The sequence below is a fragment of the Ovis aries genome, chromosome 11 (assembly GCF_016772045.2).
Source record: "Ovis aries strain OAR_USU_Benz2616 breed Rambouillet chromosome 11, ARS-UI_Ramb_v3.0, whole genome shotgun sequence".
In the NCBI taxonomy this organism is placed as follows: domain Eukaryota; kingdom Metazoa; phylum Chordata; class Mammalia; order Artiodactyla; family Bovidae; genus Ovis; species Ovis aries.
In genome coordinates this window covers 30973900-30995338 of record NC_056064.1, presented here as the reverse complement: position 1 = coordinate 30995338, position 21439 = coordinate 30973900, and the positions used below count along the sequence as shown (strand labels likewise).

General features: G+C 44.2%; 1 protein-coding gene across 8 annotated transcripts in view; it reads right to left on the bottom strand.

Moving 5' to 3' along the window:
- Positions 1-11593: 11593 nt before the first annotated feature.
- MYOCD (myocardin) overlaps positions 11594-21439 on the bottom strand; it is an 88384-nt gene continuing 78538 nt past the window's right edge. For all 8 annotated transcript variants that reach the window (XM_027974867.2, XM_042255682.1, XM_042255681.1 and 5 more), the window contains 2 exons: positions 20641-20698; positions 11594-17668 (listed from right to left, as the gene is read on the bottom strand). In XM_027974867.2, coding sequence (XP_027830668.1) covers positions 17097-17668; positions 20641-20698 — 630 coding nt within the window. In that variant the 3' untranslated portion in view covers positions 11594-17096. The remainder of the gene's footprint in view (positions 17669-20640; positions 20699-21439) is intronic.

Here is a 21439-nt window from a genome sequence, read left to right as displayed (position 1 = left end):
GGCCCGGGAGGGGGGCGTCCCCGCTGCGCCTGTGCAGAGGGCGCCGTGCATTCTGGGGCTTGTAGTTCCGCGGCTCGGCGCCCACCTCGCCACGGTCCCGGGTGTCCACGTGGGGCCAGCGGCTCTGCCCTTGTTTTCCGGCTTTAGAAATAGCAAAGTGGAACCGAGAATACAACAGCAAATAAGGAGCATCCATTGCCTTTTTTTTTTCTTTTTAATGAAATACAGGGCATGTACAATATCATGTCAGTTTCAGGTGTACTGGGTTTCCCTGGAGGCTCAGAGGGTAAAGAATCTGCCTGCAATGCAGGAGACCTGGGTTCAGCCCCTGGGTTGGGAAGACTCCTTGGAGAAGGGAATGGCTACCCACTCCAGTATTCTTGCCTAGAGAACATGGAGAGAGGTGCCTCGCAGGCTGCAATCGCAGGGAGTCGGACAGGACTGAGGGACTAATACTTCAGGTGTCTCACATGATGATTTGACATTTGCAAACGATCACCGCCATAATCTAGTAACCAACTGTCCCCACACAAAGCTATTACAATGTTACTGACCATATCCCTTATGTTGCAAAGGTCCAACAGAACAGAGCAACTGAACAACTGACATATAACTGGAGATTTGTGCCTCTTAATCCCCTTCACCTCTTTCGCCCCCTGCCTCCCACCCTCCTTTCTGGAAACCACCTGTTTGTATTTTAAGAGAATGTAAGGTGTTGCTGCTTTGAATTCCCAGAAGGAAGACATGCCTGCAAGAACATGGCTCATAAAGCTGCAGATGATTAACACTGAGGGCCTGGGTTAAGCTTGGGGCAAGAGTGTTGGGCAGATTTTGCACCAGGTGTAGCATACATCCCAGAAGTGTGATGCTTGCTTCTCAACAAACCTAGTAGGTAACCAGAAGCCAATAAAATGATAGTGGCATGATCACGGGTTCCAGTTTGACTGGGATCACTTTCTTGTGTGGCTTAGACTCCAGCCTCATGTCCCTATTACTGCTGAAGACCAAGTGCCATCAGCTGTGACTGGCCAGCAGCATCCTACATGGTGGTGGCGCATTAGCATCAGTTGGCTTTTGAAAAGGGGTCATGACCTTCTGCAGCCTTTATCCTTTGGAAAACAATGGTGACTTCAGTTAGGTTTTATCATCATCTACCAAGTAAGAGCAGTGTGTTGGGTGGGAGGGTCTTTGGATCAAAGAGATATGAGTATTACAACTCCAAATACCAGTTATATAACCTTAGGGAGAAAGAAAGCTTAGGGGCTTCCCTGGTGGCTCAGACGGTAAAGCGTCTGCCTGCAATGCGGGAGACCCGAGCTTGATTCCTGGTTCGGGAAGATCCCCTGGAGAAGGAAATGGCAATCCACTCCAGCACTCTTGCCTGGAAAATCCCATAGACGGAGGAGCCTGGTAGGCTACAGTCCATGGGGTCGCGAAGAGTCAGACGCGACTGAGCGACTTCACTTCACCTCACTTCAGGGAGAAAGTACATACCCTCTCTAAGTCAGTTTTCTCATCTCCAATAGAGAAATAATACCGCTTGAGAGATAGCAAAGTTAGAGATCTGTTTGCTAAACTATCAACAATCAAGTAACATCTAAATTTCTATATAGTACATTATGTCCTCTTCATTTCCTACAAATAAGATTAGCATGATTGCAATAGAGAGAAATGCTCTTCCTACAGCAGAATTACTAGTCTGACAAATGAAAGAACTTTTTTTTGCAATGGGCTATTTTGCATAGGTTGATTATAGTCTCAAGACGTCCTACATATGGTTCTAAGTATCTTGCTGACCAGCTGAACGAAAGATGGTTTGAGGCATGTCTTGGCTGAATGAACATGAAATCTTTAATTAAGTCGTGAATTTAGCCTCAGCTTATTAGGTCAGCAGCTCTAGCCAATTAATAAGTTAAGGCATTATTTGCTTTTAACTGAGTTATGCCTATAATGTCAATATAATTTTTCTACAAACTAAAGTTATTTCCATTTTGAGAATTTTTTTAAAAAACCAAGTCACAGCATGTTTTTCTATGTATAAATAATAGTGAGGCAGTAAGGACACTGGGTGACTTTTATTAATAGTAGCACTGTCTCCCGTAATGTCTAGAGTGTCCAGTATATCAGTCACGGCAGCACATGGCTATTGAAATTAAAATTGAAAATGTAATTCCTCAGGACTTCCCTGGTGGTCCAGTGTTTAAGATGCTGTACTTCCACTGCAGGGGGCACAAGTTCGATAGATGGTCAGGGAACTAAGATCCCTGGACACCACCTGGTGCAGCCTAAAAATTAAAAAATAATTTTAAAACATTGGGGCTTCCCTGGTGGCTCAGTAGTAAAGAATCTGCCTGCCAATGCAGGAATCACAGGTTCGATCCCTGATCTGGAAGATCCCTCATACTGCAGAGCAACTAAGCCCTCTTGCCACAATTATTGAGCCTGTGCTCTAGAGCCCAGGAGCTGGAACTACCGAGCCCATGTGTCAGGAGTCCGAGCTCGGCCACCACAGTGAGAAGTCCGCAGAGCGCACAGCGCAACAAAGGGCAGCACCCGCTTCCCAGCAATGGAGAAGAGACCGTGCAGCAACAACGAGCCCAAACAGCCACAAATAAAAAAATCTTAAAAAAAAAAAATACTATCCTCCAATTAAAACTTTTAAAAGTTAAAAGTAATAAAATTTAGTTTCTCCATCATCTTAGCCACATTTTAAGGGCTTCATAGCCCCATGAGACTAGGGGGTTGCTGTGTTGAACAGCACAGAATTAGGAGATTCGTACCATCTCAGAAAGTTCTAGTGGACAGCACTTGTCCTCCAGAACTCCGGCAGACGACTCCGATATCATGTCAGCCTCTGCCTTCAATGCTGAGATATTTCAGTTCTGTTCTGCTTCTCCTCAAAAGGCAGCCTACCCTGCTAGACTGTGGTCTAATAATACGTTATTAACTGATGGTTTCTTCACAGGTTTCTGTTCTCCTATGAGTTTTTCCTCCATTCAAGAAGCAGCCAGGGCTTTTTCTGCTTCCTACCCCAGGGAGGGGATGACAGTGTAGAAAAAAAGAGAAAGGAGTGTCAAATCTTTTCATCTCTCAAAGCAGACTTCAGAAACACATGTGAGAGAATAGAGTTTTTTTTTTAAAAAGGGGGTTTTGAGTTTGAAGATTACAGACTTTGGAATGTTGATGTCTATGCCATAAATAGCAGCGTTTGAAGAGTAGCCTACCCCGTATATTCTAGATAAAGAACCCCCAAGCTGTGGGATACTGACGATGATGATTGGGGAGTGGGAAAGGAGACAGGGAGAGGAAAAGCTGATGACGAATGTGCGGATTTTATTATTGTTCAAAAATTTCACTGCCTCTCTCCATAGGAAGGGATGATACTTCCTCTTCTGAGGTCAAGATCAGTCACGTGATTTTTTCCTTGGACATAGAATATGCACAGAGGTGATTTATGCCACTTTAAAGTAGAAGCTTTAAGAGTCATTTTGTGATCCACCCCCTTCTTTCTTTACACCAGCAATGAGCAGTTGGGGGCTGCTGTGGATCAGAGTCACAGTTATCCATTTGGAGTGAAAAAAATAATACCTTTGTTGTTGTAAGTCAGAGGTTAGAGGACTGTTCATTACTGCAGCATCACTGAGTCTAAGCTTACTACAGAAGGAATCTCTAAGAAAGTGACTTGCCTCATCCTCTTCCCAAGGTCACAGTTTAAGTAGAGTCCAGGAAGGCAGGAGACAGGGAGATTACATAGCTGTGGGTCATACAGAAAGGTGACAGAGGCCCTCCACATGGAGGACCTGGAGTGCCCGAAACCTAGAGTGCCATGTGCAGTGAGCGTGTGTGCTAGGAGGGCCTACAAAGGCACCGAAAGAGCTGGGCATGATGCTGTCGGCAACAGAGATAAGGAGAAGGCAGCAATGGCTGAGGTGTGGAATGAAGAAGCCCCAGATTACCTGAAATTTGATTTCTACCTCCAGAAGAATGGATTGAACGTTTCAATTAAGCTCATTTGAAGAAGAAGCTGAAAAGAGGGAGGAGGGGAGAGGAAGGAGAGAGGGAGGCAGGGGAGGGGAAGGGGGAGGAAGGTGAGGGAGGAGGGAAGAAAGAAAGAGACGGTGGACAAGAAGAAGGAAGGGGAAGAGAAAGAACATTCTGCTTCTCATATCCCTGACTTTGATCTATGGCAGGGTTACACTTCCTGCTCCTGTGGACCTTAAATGTGACCACATGACTTGCTTTGACCAACAAAAATAAGGGCTTCTTACTTGCTTCAGTAATGTTGTAGTACTATTTATCTGAGATCCCTTTCCTCTGAAATCTGATATTCCACTTGGAAGCCCGTGAATTAGTTTTAGCATCTTCATTCTGCACCCCAGCATTGGCTGGAGCTGCCCTGTCCAACTCAGAAGTCACAAAAGACATGTGCTTATTTAAATTTCAATTAAATTCAATAAAATTACAGATTTAGTTCCTGAGTGACACTAGCCATATTTCAAATACCCCCAAACCACACGTAACTAGTGCCTGCCATATTAGATAGTGTTGAACAGAGCATCTACATCACCACTGACAGTTCCACTGGACAGTACTGGTCTGGAGAACAGAATTCAAAATACAGGGCAAAAATTCCATACGATATCACTTTTATGTGGAATCTAAAGTATGAGACAAATGAACTTATCTACAAAACAGAAACAGACTCACAAAAACAGAGAACAAACTAGTGGTTATCAAAGAGGAAGGGGGTGGGGGAGGGATAAATTAGGAGTGTGGGATTAGCAGATACATGCAACTATCTATAAAATAGAGAATCAACTCCTATATGGCACAGGGAACTATATTCAGCCTTCTGTAATGACCTATAATGGAAAAGAAACTGAAAAAGTGTGTGTGTGTCTCTCTCTGTGTGTGTGTGTGTCTGTCTGTCTGTCTGCAGGCTTCCCAGGTGGCACAGTGGTAAAGAATCTGCCTGCTAATTCAGGAGATTCAAGAGACATAGGTTCCATCCCTGGGTTGGGAAGATCCCCTGGAGGCAACCCTCTCCAAGAATCTTGCCTGGAAAATTCCATGAACAGAGGAGCCTGGCAGGCTACAGTCCATGGGGTCACAAAGAGTCAGACACAGCCGAGTACACACACACGCACATATATACATACGTATATGTATATAACTGAACCATATATGTGTAATATGTATATACATATACGTATATCACCGAACCACCTTGCTGTGCCACTGAAACTAACACAACGCTGTTGATCAGTTATGGGTCAATTAAACAGAAGAATTTCTGCACCACAGTGTATCTGTCACATTTTCAAATTATTCTTCTGTTGCCAAATTATCCTCTAGATTAAAAAATGGAAATATTTTGCAGGCCCATCTACCATGCATAAATGTCCTATTCTGCCCACACCCTGACGTACATGGGATATTACCACTTTTAATAATCCTGCCTGATGAATAGCTGAGAAATAGCATTATAGTGCTCTTTTAATTTGCAGGGTTTTTCTTCTTTATCACGGTAAACACGCATCTCACGTTTCAAGGCTATGAGCATTCCTTCTTCAGTTAACTGCTCACTTCATGTCCTCAGCCTGGTTTTCTCTTATGGGGCTCCATATTATCTTATTGATTTTAAAAAGCTCTTTAGTTATCTCAACTACACTAATGCTATTGTTATCTTATGTCAGATATTTCCTTTGTTTGACCTTCTCCCTTTAAAATCTCTAATGTTGATTTTTGTCTTCCAGGAATTTTACATTTTTACCATGGTCAAAGCCATCCATCTTTTCCTTTATGTTTTATGCCTCTAGTTTAATGCTTAGAAAGCCTACCCTATCCCCAAAGCGTAGAAATATTCAACTGTATTTTCATCTAAGCTCCTTCATTTGTTAATTCTCTTTATTTAGAGTAAATTTTAAATTCGGTTTTGGGGACCAAAAAGTTAACTAGAGCCAGTAGCTTTGACTCATTTCTTCCTCCAATATCATTTTCAAATAACTCAAATATATTTACACACACACACACACACACACACACACCAGAGAAATTCTATTTCACTCATGGAAATTAGGGAAAGATCCCACTTGCTATACTGGCAGAAAATGGAAGCAGTCATTAGATAGGAAACCTCAACCTTAAGAGTAGAAACTTCATCTCGGACCTCTTTTTGCCCAAAATAAGACCTGGGTATATAGAAGACATTCAACGAGTGTTGATTATGATAAGGAATATATACAATGGAAATGGAAAACTGAGACTTTACGCAGTAAGTTCCGATGGCAACTGTGTCAAATTTTAATGAAGCAACACAACATGACAAACGAGCCCAGGATCAGTCTTGGCTTGGTCACTTACTGAGGGATCCAAGACAAATTACTCAACTTGTCTAGTAACTCAGTTTCTTCCTCTGGAAAATGAAGGCAAGAACCTTGTCTCCTGGTCACCACTACACCTGCAGTTCCTACTCCGCAAGATTGTTACGAAAATCAAACACATTAATGCACGCATGTGAAATGTTTGCTACACTGAAACTAAGGGAGCAGTCATTATTACTTCGTATATTAATGATAATATATTTTGTTCTTACAGGAAAAAAAAAATGGTACCAGTGATTTCTCAATCAGGGAAGAACTGGCCAGGAAAAAGTTACTATGTGTGCTAACCTCTTGAGGGAAATTAAATGGAGACTAATATCATCTCTGATAGATCACCTCCCCCACCATCTCAGCCACCAAATCCTGACTAATCAGACCTCTCTGAGAATGAACAAACAGAAAAATATCAGTAATTAAATATAATAGCGAAGATGATGATAAAGATGATGACTACAATGATGATGGCAAGATATGATGAAAATAATAATAAATCATATGGTATTAGTTGTTTACTCATGTCCAACTCTTTGTGACCCCATGGACTGTAGCCTGCCAGGTTCCCCTGTCCATGGAGTTCTCCAGGCAAGAATACTGGGGTAGATAGCCATTCCCTACCCAGGGGATCTTCCTAACCCAGGAATCAAACCCAGGTCTCCTGCATTGCAGGCAGATTCTTTGTCATATGAGCCACATATAAGCCAATAAGCCATATAGCTAAAAGTGAAAGTGAAAGTCATTCAGTCGTGTCTGACTCTTAGCAACCCCATGGACAATACAGTCCATGGAATTCTCCAGGCCAGAATACTAAAGTGGGTAGCCGCTCTCTTCTCCAGGGGATCTTCCCAACCCAGGGATCAAACTCAAGTCTCCTGCATTGCAGGTGGATTCCTTACCAGCTGAGCCACCAGGGAAGCCCAAGAATACTGGAGTAGGTAGCCTATCCTTTCTGCAGGGGATCTTCCCAACCCGGGAATAGAACCGGGATCGCCTGCATTGCAGGCAGATTCTTTCAACATACATCATCTCATTTAATCCTTAAAAGAACTTTAGGATGAGGGTTTTATTACACTCATCGAATAAGTTAAAGCTCAGAGGCTTTCTATGAAGAGTCATTCATGCACCACCACTGAGATGCCGGGTTTTTCTGGTTCAAATGCTTGTGCTCTTATTGCAGGTTATTACCTCCATAAAACAGGGAAGCTCATCTGAGAATTCAGAGAACTGTCCTCCAGTGACAAAGTGAAGCAGGAAGCAAGGGAAATATATTTTTAAAGTCTAATTTGTATTCCTGGTGAGAACAGAGAGAACACTGCTTTAATATGACAGGAGCAGGCTGCCATGAAAAAGAGCCATCTTAAACAAGGACGAGCTCCTGGATAAGAAACACATGACTTCTAAACTAATGAAACTCAACAGAGGCAGGAAATAACAGATTTGCTACTGCCCGAAGCCAGACTGGTCCATTCCAGGATGGGCTGGAAGAAATCTCCCAAAATCCAGAGGAAAGGAGGAGGTAAGGTTCCATGAAAAGAAGGGAAAAGGCAGAGACGTGGAATCTGCCTCAGAACATTGAAAAATATATATGTAATAGCATTTCCAGAGCAGATGATGAAGAAGAAAATAGCGTGGAAATTCTTGAAAAGATTTTTTGCACAGCTGCAGAAAAGCCCAAATCAAACTTGAAATCATTCGCCAAGTGCCAGAAACTACTACTGCAGCGGGGAGAGGTGGGGGCCCCAGAAGCAACTGGGTAAAATTTCTGCATTTCAAAGCTAGATACATGCTGTATGGTATATTTGAAAGTTGCTAAGAGAGTAGATCTTAGAAGTTCTAATCATAGGAAATAAATGTAATTTGTGTGGCATGGATGTTAACCAGACTTACTGTGGTGACCATTCTGCAGTACGTGCAAACATCACATCATTACACTGCACTCCTGAAACTAATATAATATGTTAATTACACCTCAATGGAAACAACCACCAAGGCCAAGGGCTGGGGGTGGGGGTGGGATTGGGTGAGGGATGGAGTGGGAGTTTGGGGTTAGCAGATATAAGATTTTATATATGGAATGGATAAGCACCAAGGTCCTACTGTATTTCACAAGGAATTCTAGTCAGTACCCTACGATAAACCATAATGGAAAATAATGTAAAAAGGAATGCATATATCGTATATGTGTAAGTGAATCACTTTGCTGTACGCAGCAGGAATGTACACATTGTAAACCCAGTATACATCAATAAGCAAATTAAAATAAAACCACCACAACAATATAAATACAAAGATATATATAAATGTATATAAGTACTGTTCAGAGAAAAGAAGTTTCTCTCTGAAGAAAAGCTGATTCCCTCAAGCTTCCTTTTTGCAACAGTGTAATAAAATTTTAAGCAATATTTACAGAGCTCAATGCAAACAGGTTGTAACTCAGGTGGGACTCAAAAACTCTGCATCTGGTCTAACATTCACAAACAAGGGTGAAAAATAAGGCGTTTTTAAACAGGCAATGAACTGAAAAGGTTTATCAACCACCATTCTCTAAAAAAAAAAATTATTCTTCCCAAGAGAAATAAAAATCAAAATAAAGAACAAGTGAGAAGAATTTCTATAGGATCTTGGGGTAAGGAAGGATTCCTTAAACATGATACCAAAACTTCTCACCTTAAAGGAAATCATTAAAAATCATAGTGAGTGAAGTCGCTCAGTTGTGTCCGACTCTTTGAGACCCCATGGATTGTAGCCTACCAGGCTCCTGCCTCCATGGGATTCTCCAGGCAAGAGTACTAGAGTGGGTTGCCATTTCCTTCTCATACTACTTAACAATAAAAGACTTTGCTTTATGAGATAATATCATTAAGAGAATAAAAAAGCAATCTATAGAGTGGGAGAAGTTACTTGCAAAAATCACATAATAGTCAAAGACTTGACTCCAGAATACATAAAGAGTTCTGCAATACAACAGGAAAAGGGCAAGAAACTTAAAGGAAAAACGGGCAGGTGGCCTGAACGGTCACCTTACCACAGATAGGAATCCAAATGGCCAAGGAAATATGAAAAGTTGCTGAACCGATTAGTCATCCAATCGATGCCAGGTGATTTTACAGGGAATACCAAAACACATCCACAACATGGCTAAAACTAAAAAGACAGGCAAAACCATGTGTTGGTCAGGACATAGCTCAGCCGAAGCTCAGGTATTCTGATGGGAGGGGGATGCAGACAAGCCCCTCAGAAAGCTGTTTTTACATCACTGGCTACGACTTAACGGTAGGCAAACACCATGACCCAACAATTTCACATGTGCAACAAAATGTAAGGAGACTTCCCTGGTGGTTCAGTGATTAAGACTCTGTGCTTCTACTGCAAGGGGCATGGGTTCAGTCCCTGGTTGGGGAATTAAGATTCCACATGATGCAAAACTCAGCCAAAAAATAAATTTTAAAAAAAATGGTAATGTCTGTACCAAAATGGATTGTATCAGCAACATTTCCAATCGTCAAAAATTGGAAACCGCTGAAGTGTCCATCAACAGTAGAGGGGATAAATTACAGGTGACATGGATGTGCTACCGCTTTCTCTTGTGTGTGCTAGCTAATTCTCATTCTTTTTTTAAATTACCTCAAATCTCTCTCCTCTTGAAAAATCAGTCCTTTAAATTTCTGTCTGGTCTGGTCTTGTGCATCTTCTTCCTCACGTGGCTATGCCCCTTGAAAGGTGATGCCTGGATTCAGTCTCCATTTTCTCATTCCCCCTCTTTTTCTGGCCACGCTGCACATGACCTGTGGGGTCACATTCCCCGACCACCGCAGTGAAAGCCCGGAATCATAACCACTAGGTCACCAGGGAACGGCCTCTTCACTGCCTTGCAAATCGTCGGTCCACATCCACTTGGCTTTACCACTGTACCCATGATGCTCTCACCTTGGTTACCGACCAACCACCTCCTTACTATTAAACCAAACAGTACTCTTCCTTACCTTACAGAAACAGCAGCACTAGACAGGATTGAAGATTCCCTCTTTCTCACACCTTGGAGCCTGGGATACTTCCTTCTTCCGGTCTTCTTCCTGGTTTCCTAGTCCCGCCCCTTCCTCCCCTCTGCCAATAGCGAACCGTGTTGGTGGTCCTTGGTATCCCCTTTCCTTATCACGCCACAGGTTGTGTAGGTCACCGCCATCTGCATGATTTCAGTGATCTTCCGAATGCTGGTATCTGCCACCTCTAAATCTCTGTGCAAAGTACTCTGAGTTCCAGATCTCTCTAGTGAATGCTTTTGACTTGAGTGTCTTACAGGCGACAGGCACTCAGATTCACAATTTTTCGTATTAAGGTTACTCACTCTGGCCTTTTGCCTCTGTGAATGGAATTAACATACACTGGACATTCACCTGGGTGTCCCAGGTGGTGCTAGTGATAAATAACCCACCTGCCAATGCAGGAGACAGATGCAGATTCCATCCTGGGTGGGGAAGATCCCCTGGAAAAGGGCCTGGCAGTCCATGCCAGTATTCTTGCCTGGAGAACTCCAGAACAGAGGAGCCTGGTGGGTTACAGTCCATGGAGCCACAAAGAGTCAGACATGACTGAAGCAACTTAGCATGCACGCACAGACATCCACCTCTGTCTCCTTTGCCATTCCCATCCCATGATCAAGTCCCCTACTTTCCATTCTATTAACATGTTTCAAAACCACCTTAGTCTCTATTCCTACAGCTGTTTTTCTTAGTTGAGTCACCATCTACTTGGCTTTATTAAAGAATCTTACGTTACGACTTTCACTCCAACACCTACTGTTACCCCATCATTTCTCCTGTACTGAATTCAGTATGTTGAATTCCCCTTGAAGTTCTTACATCTGTAGAATAAGGAGGGCATCAGTGATTTATCAAACTAATTCACAATTTACTGCATGTATTTTAATAGGATATATGTAACTGTAGGCTCACTAATGTCCTCATTTGATTAGCGTGGGTGAGACGTACAGTGTATGAGATCAGAAGCACTGCAGATAAGTAAAGTATGATTGCTGGTTCTGCCAGGTCTCAGATGTGTAACCTTAAGTGATTAACTCAGCTTTTCCAGACTCAGTTTCTTCATCTGTAAACTGGGGGTGATCGTGATACTGTTTCATGGTACCATTGTGGGGATTTTACAAAATAACAGCACAATGCCTGGTACATTGCATAGTCAAGAAAAAAGCTTTCATCTCTCTCTAAAATAAACATTTTATTTAAAAATATACATATATTTTTTTAAAAAAGAACACATGCCAACTTTGGTATTTAGCCATTGCTTCTTTTCTCTTCCTGGTCACTCACATTTCTTCCTAGTTATATATAGTTGAGTGAAGGAGCCGACGTGAAAGCTCCACCACACGGGGTCCCTGCAGAGAACATATGCTGGCTCTTTGGATTTCTTTGCAAAGTGCCTCTTTGTGTTTCCAAGAGGCAGGATTTCAAGCACCCAGCTGTGCACTGCCCTCTTTCCTCACTGCAGGCACATTGGAGAGAACTCTGGGGAGCAGCGTGGGTTCCCCTCCTTTGGAAAACATTACAGCAGCCTCCAGGATTGCCATCATTCTATGACCTTATCCCCAAACCCCTCTGGAGCTGTTAAAGCACACACAGGGAGCTCACAAGGCCAAAGGTGACTGCAGGAAGCGCAGGAGACCACCATGAGTTTGTCTTAATCCATAGAATTCTAGAAACTTAGATTCCACCAACTCCTACCATCGGAAGGGAACTTCTTCATGTTGCCAAGCCCAATGAGTCTACAGCAATTTCCCTGAGAGGTAATAGAGAAAATTTTTTCGGATCTCTTCCGGTCTTAAAGTCATTTCATAATGCATACTCTCACCCTAGCCAGGGCTCCCCTGAAAACGTGGATTCCAGAATCAAACCCAGCTCCTCACCACGCTGAGCAGCTCTCTAGCTTATAGGACTGTCTTGTTGTATGTCTAGTAATATCATCTAATGCTAGTTGAGTTTCCGCATCTCAACTGCCCTGCTGGTTTCTACTGGATTTATAACAAAACTTAAGACTGCAGACTCTTTCCCTCTGAGTTCTCTTACAGCTGACAGCAAACGTGGTGCATCTATGGACCATAGCCAAGCCCTGAAGGGGGGCCAAGCTGCCCTCACAATCCTGCAGCTTTTGTTCCCTAAAAGATAGAGGCTCTCCATGGACACCCTACCCTGTAAGTGCCCCTTTTGTCCAGAGAGCTTGTTCTGAAGATCAAGATGAAGGCATGGGACAAAATAAGTTCCCTTTGTCCTTCTCTGATTTTCCAAATGTTTCTGTATCTGGCAATGAAGATAAACCCTAAAAGCTCAAACAGATGTTTTAAGTGGTAGAAAGACATCTAAGTCATATGTTGCTGCTGTTTGATCACAGAAGAAAAAAAATGTCAGCATGAGTGTAGGTTTTAGCTAAAAAGCCCCTCTGCTTTGGGAAAATGAAGACCCCCTTTGTCATCATAGGTAAAGGGATTCTGGTTGGAAGACTTGGAAATTACCAGGCTTCTTGCAACCTCCCAGCCCCTCAAGATCAGAACCATCTGTACAGAGTCTACGTGGTACTGGACATCTGGGACAGGGGATGTGCTCTGCACAGGTGAGACATCAAGTTATTATCTCCTGGATGAGTAAATCTGATGCAGGAGTTTTCAGCCAAACCAGCATTGGTTTCTAGAAGAGGTAATAGAAACCTCTTCAACAGGTCTTTAGAAAAGACTATCTTGAACGCTTGGGGTAGATTTTTTATCCCCCTCCTCCTTTTTTTCAGATTGGAAATAAATGTTTCTGGATGGCAAAGGCCACCAGTTCACAGACTGTTGGTTGTTCAACTGGAGACCCTCCTGCTTTTCTTATCTGATGGGGCGATCACTTCATGGAGAGAATGGTTTCTCATCCCAAGCTTTTCAATTTCCTTTTCGTAATGTAATGTCTCAGCTGAACCGAGAGGCTGTGACCTGACCTTCCTTCCTTCCCTCCCTCTTTCCTTCCTTCCTCTTTCCTTTCCCCTTCCTCTCCCTTTCCTAATAGTAGAATGTGTGTCATCCCAGTAACACTGTTAGAAGCATGGCTTCTACTGAACACAGGCTTAATGGAAGTGTTTGCGCAAAGGAACTTCCTGAATCCGTTGAATAAGGGTGAACCCACAGGACTGCACCAGAGTTGGGAGCAGCTGCAAATGTCTGCAGGTCAGCTTTATCACAGCTTTATCCTGGGGTTCTTGAGAGGACCACATGTGGGTAGTTTCAGGTTCTAAAAGCCTGAGGAAACTTGAATGTGGCCATCTTCTTAAGTCTCTGTACATCTTTTAGTCATGCCCAATTTGTCACCAGAACAGAAGACACAATTAAGAGTTTAAAAGAACTTTAAAAAAATCCCCCTTATAGGAAACATAAATTTACACAGATGATCAGGGAGCAACCAGCTTCATCAACCTTTTCCCATTTATCCTCAGTTTTATCTTTCAAATCTCACATCTGATCTACAGAAAGAGAGCGTGAATATGGTGGGTGGGGGTTGTGGGTGGAGGTTGAAAGCAATGATCCAGGAGTCTGCTCTGGGTTGTGTGCTGGTTTGTAGCAGCAAATATCTTTCGTTAACTGTGAGGCATATATGTCAGTGCCAGATAATAGCCTAAAAATATCCCAATGAAAATGCATAGCCTTACAAAGACAGAGGCCTCCTAGCCAAGACTAGCCCTTCAGACAGAAATACCCAAAGGAAAAAAAAATAATTGACACTCAGACCAGAGTCTCAGAGATTGCTGTGAGGTTGTTTTCCAAAGGAAGGGGGATAAAAATAACATTAAAAAATTCACACAACTTGGCACATAAGAAACGGACTGACCAGCGAGCTTTGTCAAGATCCCCCCAAAGTGTCAACGTCTGAGGACACACAAAGGCGAGGAATGTGTCAGGAAGGCGTCCCTCCCCATAGCGTCAGCATCAAAGACGAGATGGCAATGTTCCCCTCGGGATCTCTGGTTCTGATGACAGGCATCAAAGCAAAGTGGAAAATGTACCGTGTGGCTCTTCTAAAGCACAAGGCAGATGAGGGAATGTAAAACGACCGCCGTCTTCCACCGCTGCTCTCTGCGAGAGGAGGCAGGGCCTTTCCAGTGACCAAAGGTGAACGCTCCGTCTCTTCACATCACAGTCACTGTCGGGACGGGCTTGCTCATCGTAAGCAGGTGGCTGTGCGTCACCGGGTGGGAGCCATGAGTCATACATAGAAGCAACTTGTAGTCTGGGTGATGAATCGGGAACTCGCAGTGAGAAAGGGCAAGATCATTTCACAGCAGATGGAGGCTTAAAGGCTTTTGGTATAGGACTCTGTTGCACTGCCTTGAAGATACACACACATACACACATGTGTATGTATATGTACATATGGATGTGTATATATGGATACACATATCCACACATACCTACAGACACACATACATATACATATGTATATATCTATACACACATGCATGCGTGTGTGTGTGTGTGTATATATATATACACACATATATAATATATATATTCCCCTCCTGCCCTCCCCACCCCCTCATTAAGATACGGCAGCTTTCAGAGTAGCAATCACCAAAAACACTCTGTGTTCACACATGTTAACAGGTTAACAATGGAATGACTTCTAAATTTTTTTTTTTTTCAAAAAGAGAACTTCTAAAATCACAACATGTTTGGTTATTTTCTCTGTAAGTGCACAGTGAACATTTTTTTTTACAAAAGAAGAAAACAGTGCCTTAGTGATTTAAATAAAAAATAAAAACAGCGAGAGCTACCTTCTACAGCATGCAACACTATGAATCCGTGCATTAGAACCACAGTGAGCCTTAGAGACGATCCTGCAATTTAAGTTTTCAACTCCCAGCAAAAGCAGGGGAAGTGGTGAGGAATGCACAGGAGACCATCGTCTGTTTTTCCTTCCATCCTTTTCAACGTGCGATTGTGTTTTCTTTCAGAAACCCAGACCTAAAACACTCTTTCCTTGGAACTATACTTTGTATTTACCTTTACAGTGTAACAGTTTCCGGTTTTCCCCAGAGCAACCCAAATCAGTGATTGCCAACCAAATGAGGGTAGGGACAGCTTCATGACTGATGGACGGAATGAATCATTGGTTTCTTTCCTTCGATTTCTTTCTTTTGACTTCCTTTTACAGCAAGTTATTATGCAGATGGAGAATGAGTTACCCAGGAGAACCTTGACTTTCAGCTTTTTAACGTATGGATTTATTAGCAGTAGGACAGCTGATAAATGGATGAAATCCTCTTCTCCCAACGTTGGGGCAGAGAAAGGGAGATCTTCAAAAGAGGGGAGAGAACGGATGGAGAATTTGAAAGAAAAGTAGAGTGGGAGAAAGATAATGGAGGTGAAGCCCTCCTTCCAATAAGAAAATAAAAAGAGAAGCCGAACGTCCATAAATTACCCTGTTATATGAATAGTAACCCACTGTGTTTATTCCCATCGTACATGAAATGATGTTCTTTAGTGCTGTCTGCATTATTCCTGATAACAGTTTCTTGAGACCAGAGAGATACTTCTGATTTGCTTACATGGTCGTTTCTAGTCTTTGACACTAAAGGAGGTTGTGCTGGAGAATGGCAGGAGGTTTTGTCTCTCTTCTTGCCTTAGGATTCTCTCCTGTTTCACAATGCTTAACACCATGGTGGGGATTCCCAGGTGGCTCAGTGGTAAAGAGTCCACCTGCCAATGCAGGAGACTGGAATTTGATCCCTGGGTTGGGAAGATCCCCCGGAGGAGGACATGGCAACCCACTCCAGTATTCTTGCCTGGGAAATCCCACTGACAGAGGAGTCTGGCGGGCTATAGCCCAGGGGGTCGCAAAGAGTCTGACACAACCAACCAAGCAACCGAGCACACACATCACCACGGAGACAGTGACAGTGATCCGGCCACTGGTTAAGAAAGGGAAATTCCAGGTGGGGTTCTTTGGGCCAAAGGTAGGTTGGTTGTTATCAGTGACCACATGGAGTCCTGGGTACAGGGTTGGGGTCACTGTAGCGGGGGCAGCTTTGTAGCCAAGGGGTACTGAGTTCACTTCACTTCCCTGGGAATGGATTGGTCCTGTCCCTCTGTTCTGCCTTAAGAACCTGACACTGGCCCGGACCTCTGTTTTGACAGGCAGGTGACGGAGACAGGAGAAGCAGCCTTCTGGGGTATGACTTCCATCACCTTTGAAGGACTGGCTTCTGTGTGTTCCCCAGAGAGCTTACAACTTCTTTCCATGGTAGGAGTGACAAATTCATGAGAAAAGCTTACAAAGTGAGATTATGCCCCAACAGTGCCTGAACAAAATACAAGCTAGAAAAAAAGATTAGTGTTTGAAAGGCATTGGAAGAAAAAAAAACTTTTTTTGCATTCTTGATCTGAAAAAAACATAATTTTGAAAGCATTGCTGAAATCAATAACAGTTACTGAATGTTGGCAAATATTACACTATCTATCTATTTAAAAAAAGACTCCTGTTTGTTCTTGCTGGTTGTCACAGAAGTCTCCATGCTTGTTTTTCATTCTCTCCAGCTCCTCCTCCCCTTCTTCCTCCTCCCTCTTCTTCCTCTCCTCCTCCTCTTCCAGCTCCTCCTTCTTTGGAAGAAGGTAAATATTTGTGGTCATGTGCTTTCCCCGATGGGATTCCTCTTGGCTTTCCTTAGCCCTTCATCAGGTGTTTACCACTGCTGTAAGTGGAGGTCCATGGGGGAATTCAGATTGAGATCCGTGACATCCAGGAAATCAATGTTGAAGATGCTGGGGCCCCCAGTAGATAGGGAGCTGAAGCTTGGGGTGGAGCTGGGCGGCGTGAGGTCCAGCCACTCCATGCTTTCCCAAGGAGATTCTGTGAAGCTTAAGGGCAGCCCACTGCTGTCCACAGAGGAGGGTGAAAACTGAGTCTGCATGGGGGACAGGGGGCCTGGCAGGATCTCGTGTGCGTTGAAGAGGTCTTCTGCAGCCTTCCCTGAGAATCCATCCATCATCCCGTCGAAAGGAGGCTCCTCACTCCCGATTTTCAGAAGGGTGGTGTCACTCACCTTCCCCAAGGGGCTCTGGGAATTTAATAAGACTTCCAGGTGCTCGTCGCTGTCAGCACCGAAGTGATCAAAGGAGAGCTGGCCTCCTGTGGACGCTGGTTCAAAGGCTGCCGAGGACTTGGGGAGGGCACCAGTGGGGCTTCGAGAAGACCCAGGGATCTTTGGGACTCTGTGAAGACATGAATGATCCTCTCTGGCGTCGGCGGGCATTTCTGTTGGTGAAACACAACAGGAATTGTTCAATCGCTTTCAATCGATCGTGATCATTCAAAGATTGATTCATTCACTTGAATGAATGACTTACAGAAGGAGATGGCCATGCTTCTTGGGTCACGGCTCTTCACCCGGTCTCACCCCTAAACCACTCTGTACATTGCAAGTTCTTCCCCTGGGTCTCTCCCCAAACCCTCTCTTGCTGGAAATTCCACTCTGTGATTATCAGACGCTCAGAGCAGGTGCCTTTACCTGCTCCTTCACTGACACCTGGCTGCCCCTGAAGACACTGCAACCTCACTGCACCCTCACTGGGGGCTCTTTGCCGCCCAGCCAGAAGATGAGTCATCAGGTCCTTTCCTGCCACCACTGCCTGATCGTTTCTCCTACTCCTTATTATAACTCCTCAGTGGTTTTGAAGGTCATCCTGCTCTCAAAGTCCACCCCGCCCCCCAGCCCTGTCTCCTGGTCCCTCCTCATCATCCTCAAAAAACTACCCCCCGTTCACCGCCTTTCTTCCACTTCAACTCTTGTCATTCTCCGTGACGTCAGCATCCCGGAAGTGACTTGTTGTCCAGGGGGCCTCTCGGTTCCCTGACACCCCATCCCCCTCAATGCAAGTGCTGCTGCCATTGCCACTCTGCTGGACACACCCTGGATCTTGTGGCCCCAAACACTGCATCTTCTGAAAGTTCAGTTTCAGTCACCATTTCCAACTCCCTGTCCATCGCCTCCCACTCCTGAAGTTCACTTCGTAAGGACCCTCTGACGACAAATTCTCAGCCATTTTGAGTCACCCCAGTCTACTGACCCCACGATTGTATCACCATCCATCAGCTTCTTCTGGTTTCTATTTATTTTGGCCACTACGTGCGGCATGCAGGATCTTAGTTCCCTGAACCAGAGATGGAACCCACCTTCCCTGCAGTGGAAGCACGGCATCACAAGCACTGGACCACCAGGCAATTTCCTGGCTTTTGCTTCTTCCCTTGTGCAGTCTGTACTCTTGATCCACCACTCTAATTACTCTCACATATATCCTCAATCCCCCTGCCCTTTCCTTCCATCACCGTACTCCCTTGGCAAAATCCCACACCTGGATGAATCTGACCGTCTGTTTTCTCCGAGTCCTTCCAGGATTTTCTGGACTTTTGAGAAAAAAATTGCACAGTGAAGTTGCCCAGTTCATTTTTAAATTCACGATGTTAAGTCAGCACTTAATACTGCCTAGTAGGGGGCTTCCCAGGTGGCACTAGTGGTACAGAGCCAGCCATCCCCACTGTGAGATGTGAAAGACGCAGGAGATGTACCAGACACAGGTTGAATCCCTAGGTTGGGAAGGTCGCTGGAGGAGCCTGGCGGGCCGCAATCCATAGGGTTGCAGTCAGACACGACTGAAGCGACTTAGCATGCATGCACTCAGGCACGGAGAGAGGGTGAGCCTACTGTTGTTTCTTGTGATCGACTCATCACTGTTCTTCTTTCCTGGACTTTCCCAGGCTCCACTCCCACACCCTGTTTGCAGACCTTGCCACATGCTTCATTAAAAACACAAGGGTGTCTTCACTGCTATATTTAAACTGGATAATCAACAAGGACCTACTGTGTAGCGCAGGGAACTCTGATCAGTGTTATCATGTGGCCGCCAGGATGGGAGGGGAATTTGGGGGAGAATGGATACATGTATATCCATGACTGAGTCCCTTTGCTGTTCACCTGAAACTTTCACAATGTTGTTAATCGGCTATACCCCAATACAAAATAAAAAGTTTAAATACAAAATATAATGGTGTCTGATAGGAACCTGCTCATCTTTCCATCATGAAACTTAACAACGATACAGACACCTGTGCCCATGTTTTTCTTCTTCCCTCTTGTTACAAGGGGGGAACTGCCTGTTTCCTTGCATGATGCCCATCTCTCTTGCCAGACAGCAAACCCCCTAAAGGTGGAGGCTCTGCCTGGTTCAGCGATGGACCTAGTTCTCTGAAACTTTCAATGCTGTCACTAGAGCGCTCAGCACTGAAGAATTGATGCTTTCGAACTATGGTGTTGGAGAAGAGTCTTGAGAGCCCCCTGGACAGCAAGGAGAGCAAGCCAATCCTAAAGGAAATCAACTCTGAATACTCATTGGAAGGACTGATGCCGAAGCTCTAGTACTTCAGCCACCTGATGCAAAGAGCTGACTCACTGGAAAAGACCTTGATGCTGTGAAAGATTGAAGGTAGGAAGAGAAGGGAATGAGAGAGGATGAGATGACTGGATGGCATCACTGACTCTATGGTCATGAGTTTGCGCAAACTCAGGGAGATAGTGAAGGACAAGGAAGCCTGGTGTGCTGTAGTCCATGGAGTGGCAAAGAGCTGGACTTAAGGACTGAAAAACAGCAACAACTTAGGGCTCCAATATGGAGTCTTTTCTCTTTATCCACACATTCTCCTTACATGATCATAGTCACTTGCATGCTTTAAAATTTTAGGCACAACTATGTAACTGTTTAAAAAGAAGTAAATGAATGACTTAAAAGGAGGCAGAAAAGAACACACTGGTCACTGACACTGCTTGAATGACGTGTGAACATGAAGGGCCCATTGGTGGGAGATTCATTTTGAGTAGACTTGCTTTACCTGTTTCCTTCTTCTCATAATAAGAAGAGAGGGACATTGGGATTAGAACAGTAGGGGGAAATGGTTTAGCAGGAAAAACACTTAGGAAAACAAGGACCAAGCTGAAAGGTGAAAATTGTTGAAACGATTGCGGAAAAGTTTTCTGAGGACGATGGGACAAAGGTGATGAGGGGTCACTCTCTAGGACTTCTTTTATCTGCTCCAAACCTGGACAGGAGGCTCAGAGGCAGGGACACTCCATCCCGACATGGCTCTTTAGTCCAACTCACAATGAGCATCTGACCTTGGCCCTGAGCATCTACACCCTAGAGTGCACACAGGGGCAGAGCATCCTGATATCTTACCTCCACTTTCAATGAGGACATCCAGGAGTTCGTCCATCTGCTGGCTCCGGGTCATTTGCTGTTGCCAGTTAACCAAAGGAGAACAGAGAAATTAAAATGTAGCGACTGCTTCTGTAGGAAATCATCGGAAGCAGTATGACAGGTTTTTTAATTAGGTTTGGTTAGCAGTGTTGTTGTTTTTTTGGTAAATTTGTTTTTTGTGGTAAACTACAAACAACATAAAAATTTACCATCTTAACCATTTCAGAGGACAGAGTGCAAATCCATTAAGTTCATTAACATGGTTGTGCCGCTGGCACCACCATTCAGCTCTGGAACTTTTTCATCTTGCAAAACTGCAACCCTGACCCCACTGAATACTACTACCCACCCCCTCCTCCCTACAGCTCCTGGACACCGCTGTTCTGTTCTCTGTTGCTGTGGATTTGATGACTCTAGGTATCTCACATAAGTGAACTGATACAGTATCTTTGGGGCTTTCCTAGTAGCTCAGTTGGTAAAGAATCCGCCTGCAATGCAGGACACCCCGGTTTGATTCCTGGGTCGGGAAGATCCGCTGGAGAAGGGATAGGCTACCCACTCCAGTATTCTGGCCTGGAAAATTCCATGGACTGTATAGACCACGACGGGGTCGCAAAGAGTCAGACACGACTGAGACGCTTTCACTTTCACAGTGTCTTTCCCTTTATGGCTGGCTTATTTAGCTTAGTACAATGTCTTCAAGGTTTTGCAGCAGGGGTCAGAATCTCCTTCCTTATTAATTCTGAGTAATACTCATTGTGGGGCTTCCCAGGTGGCC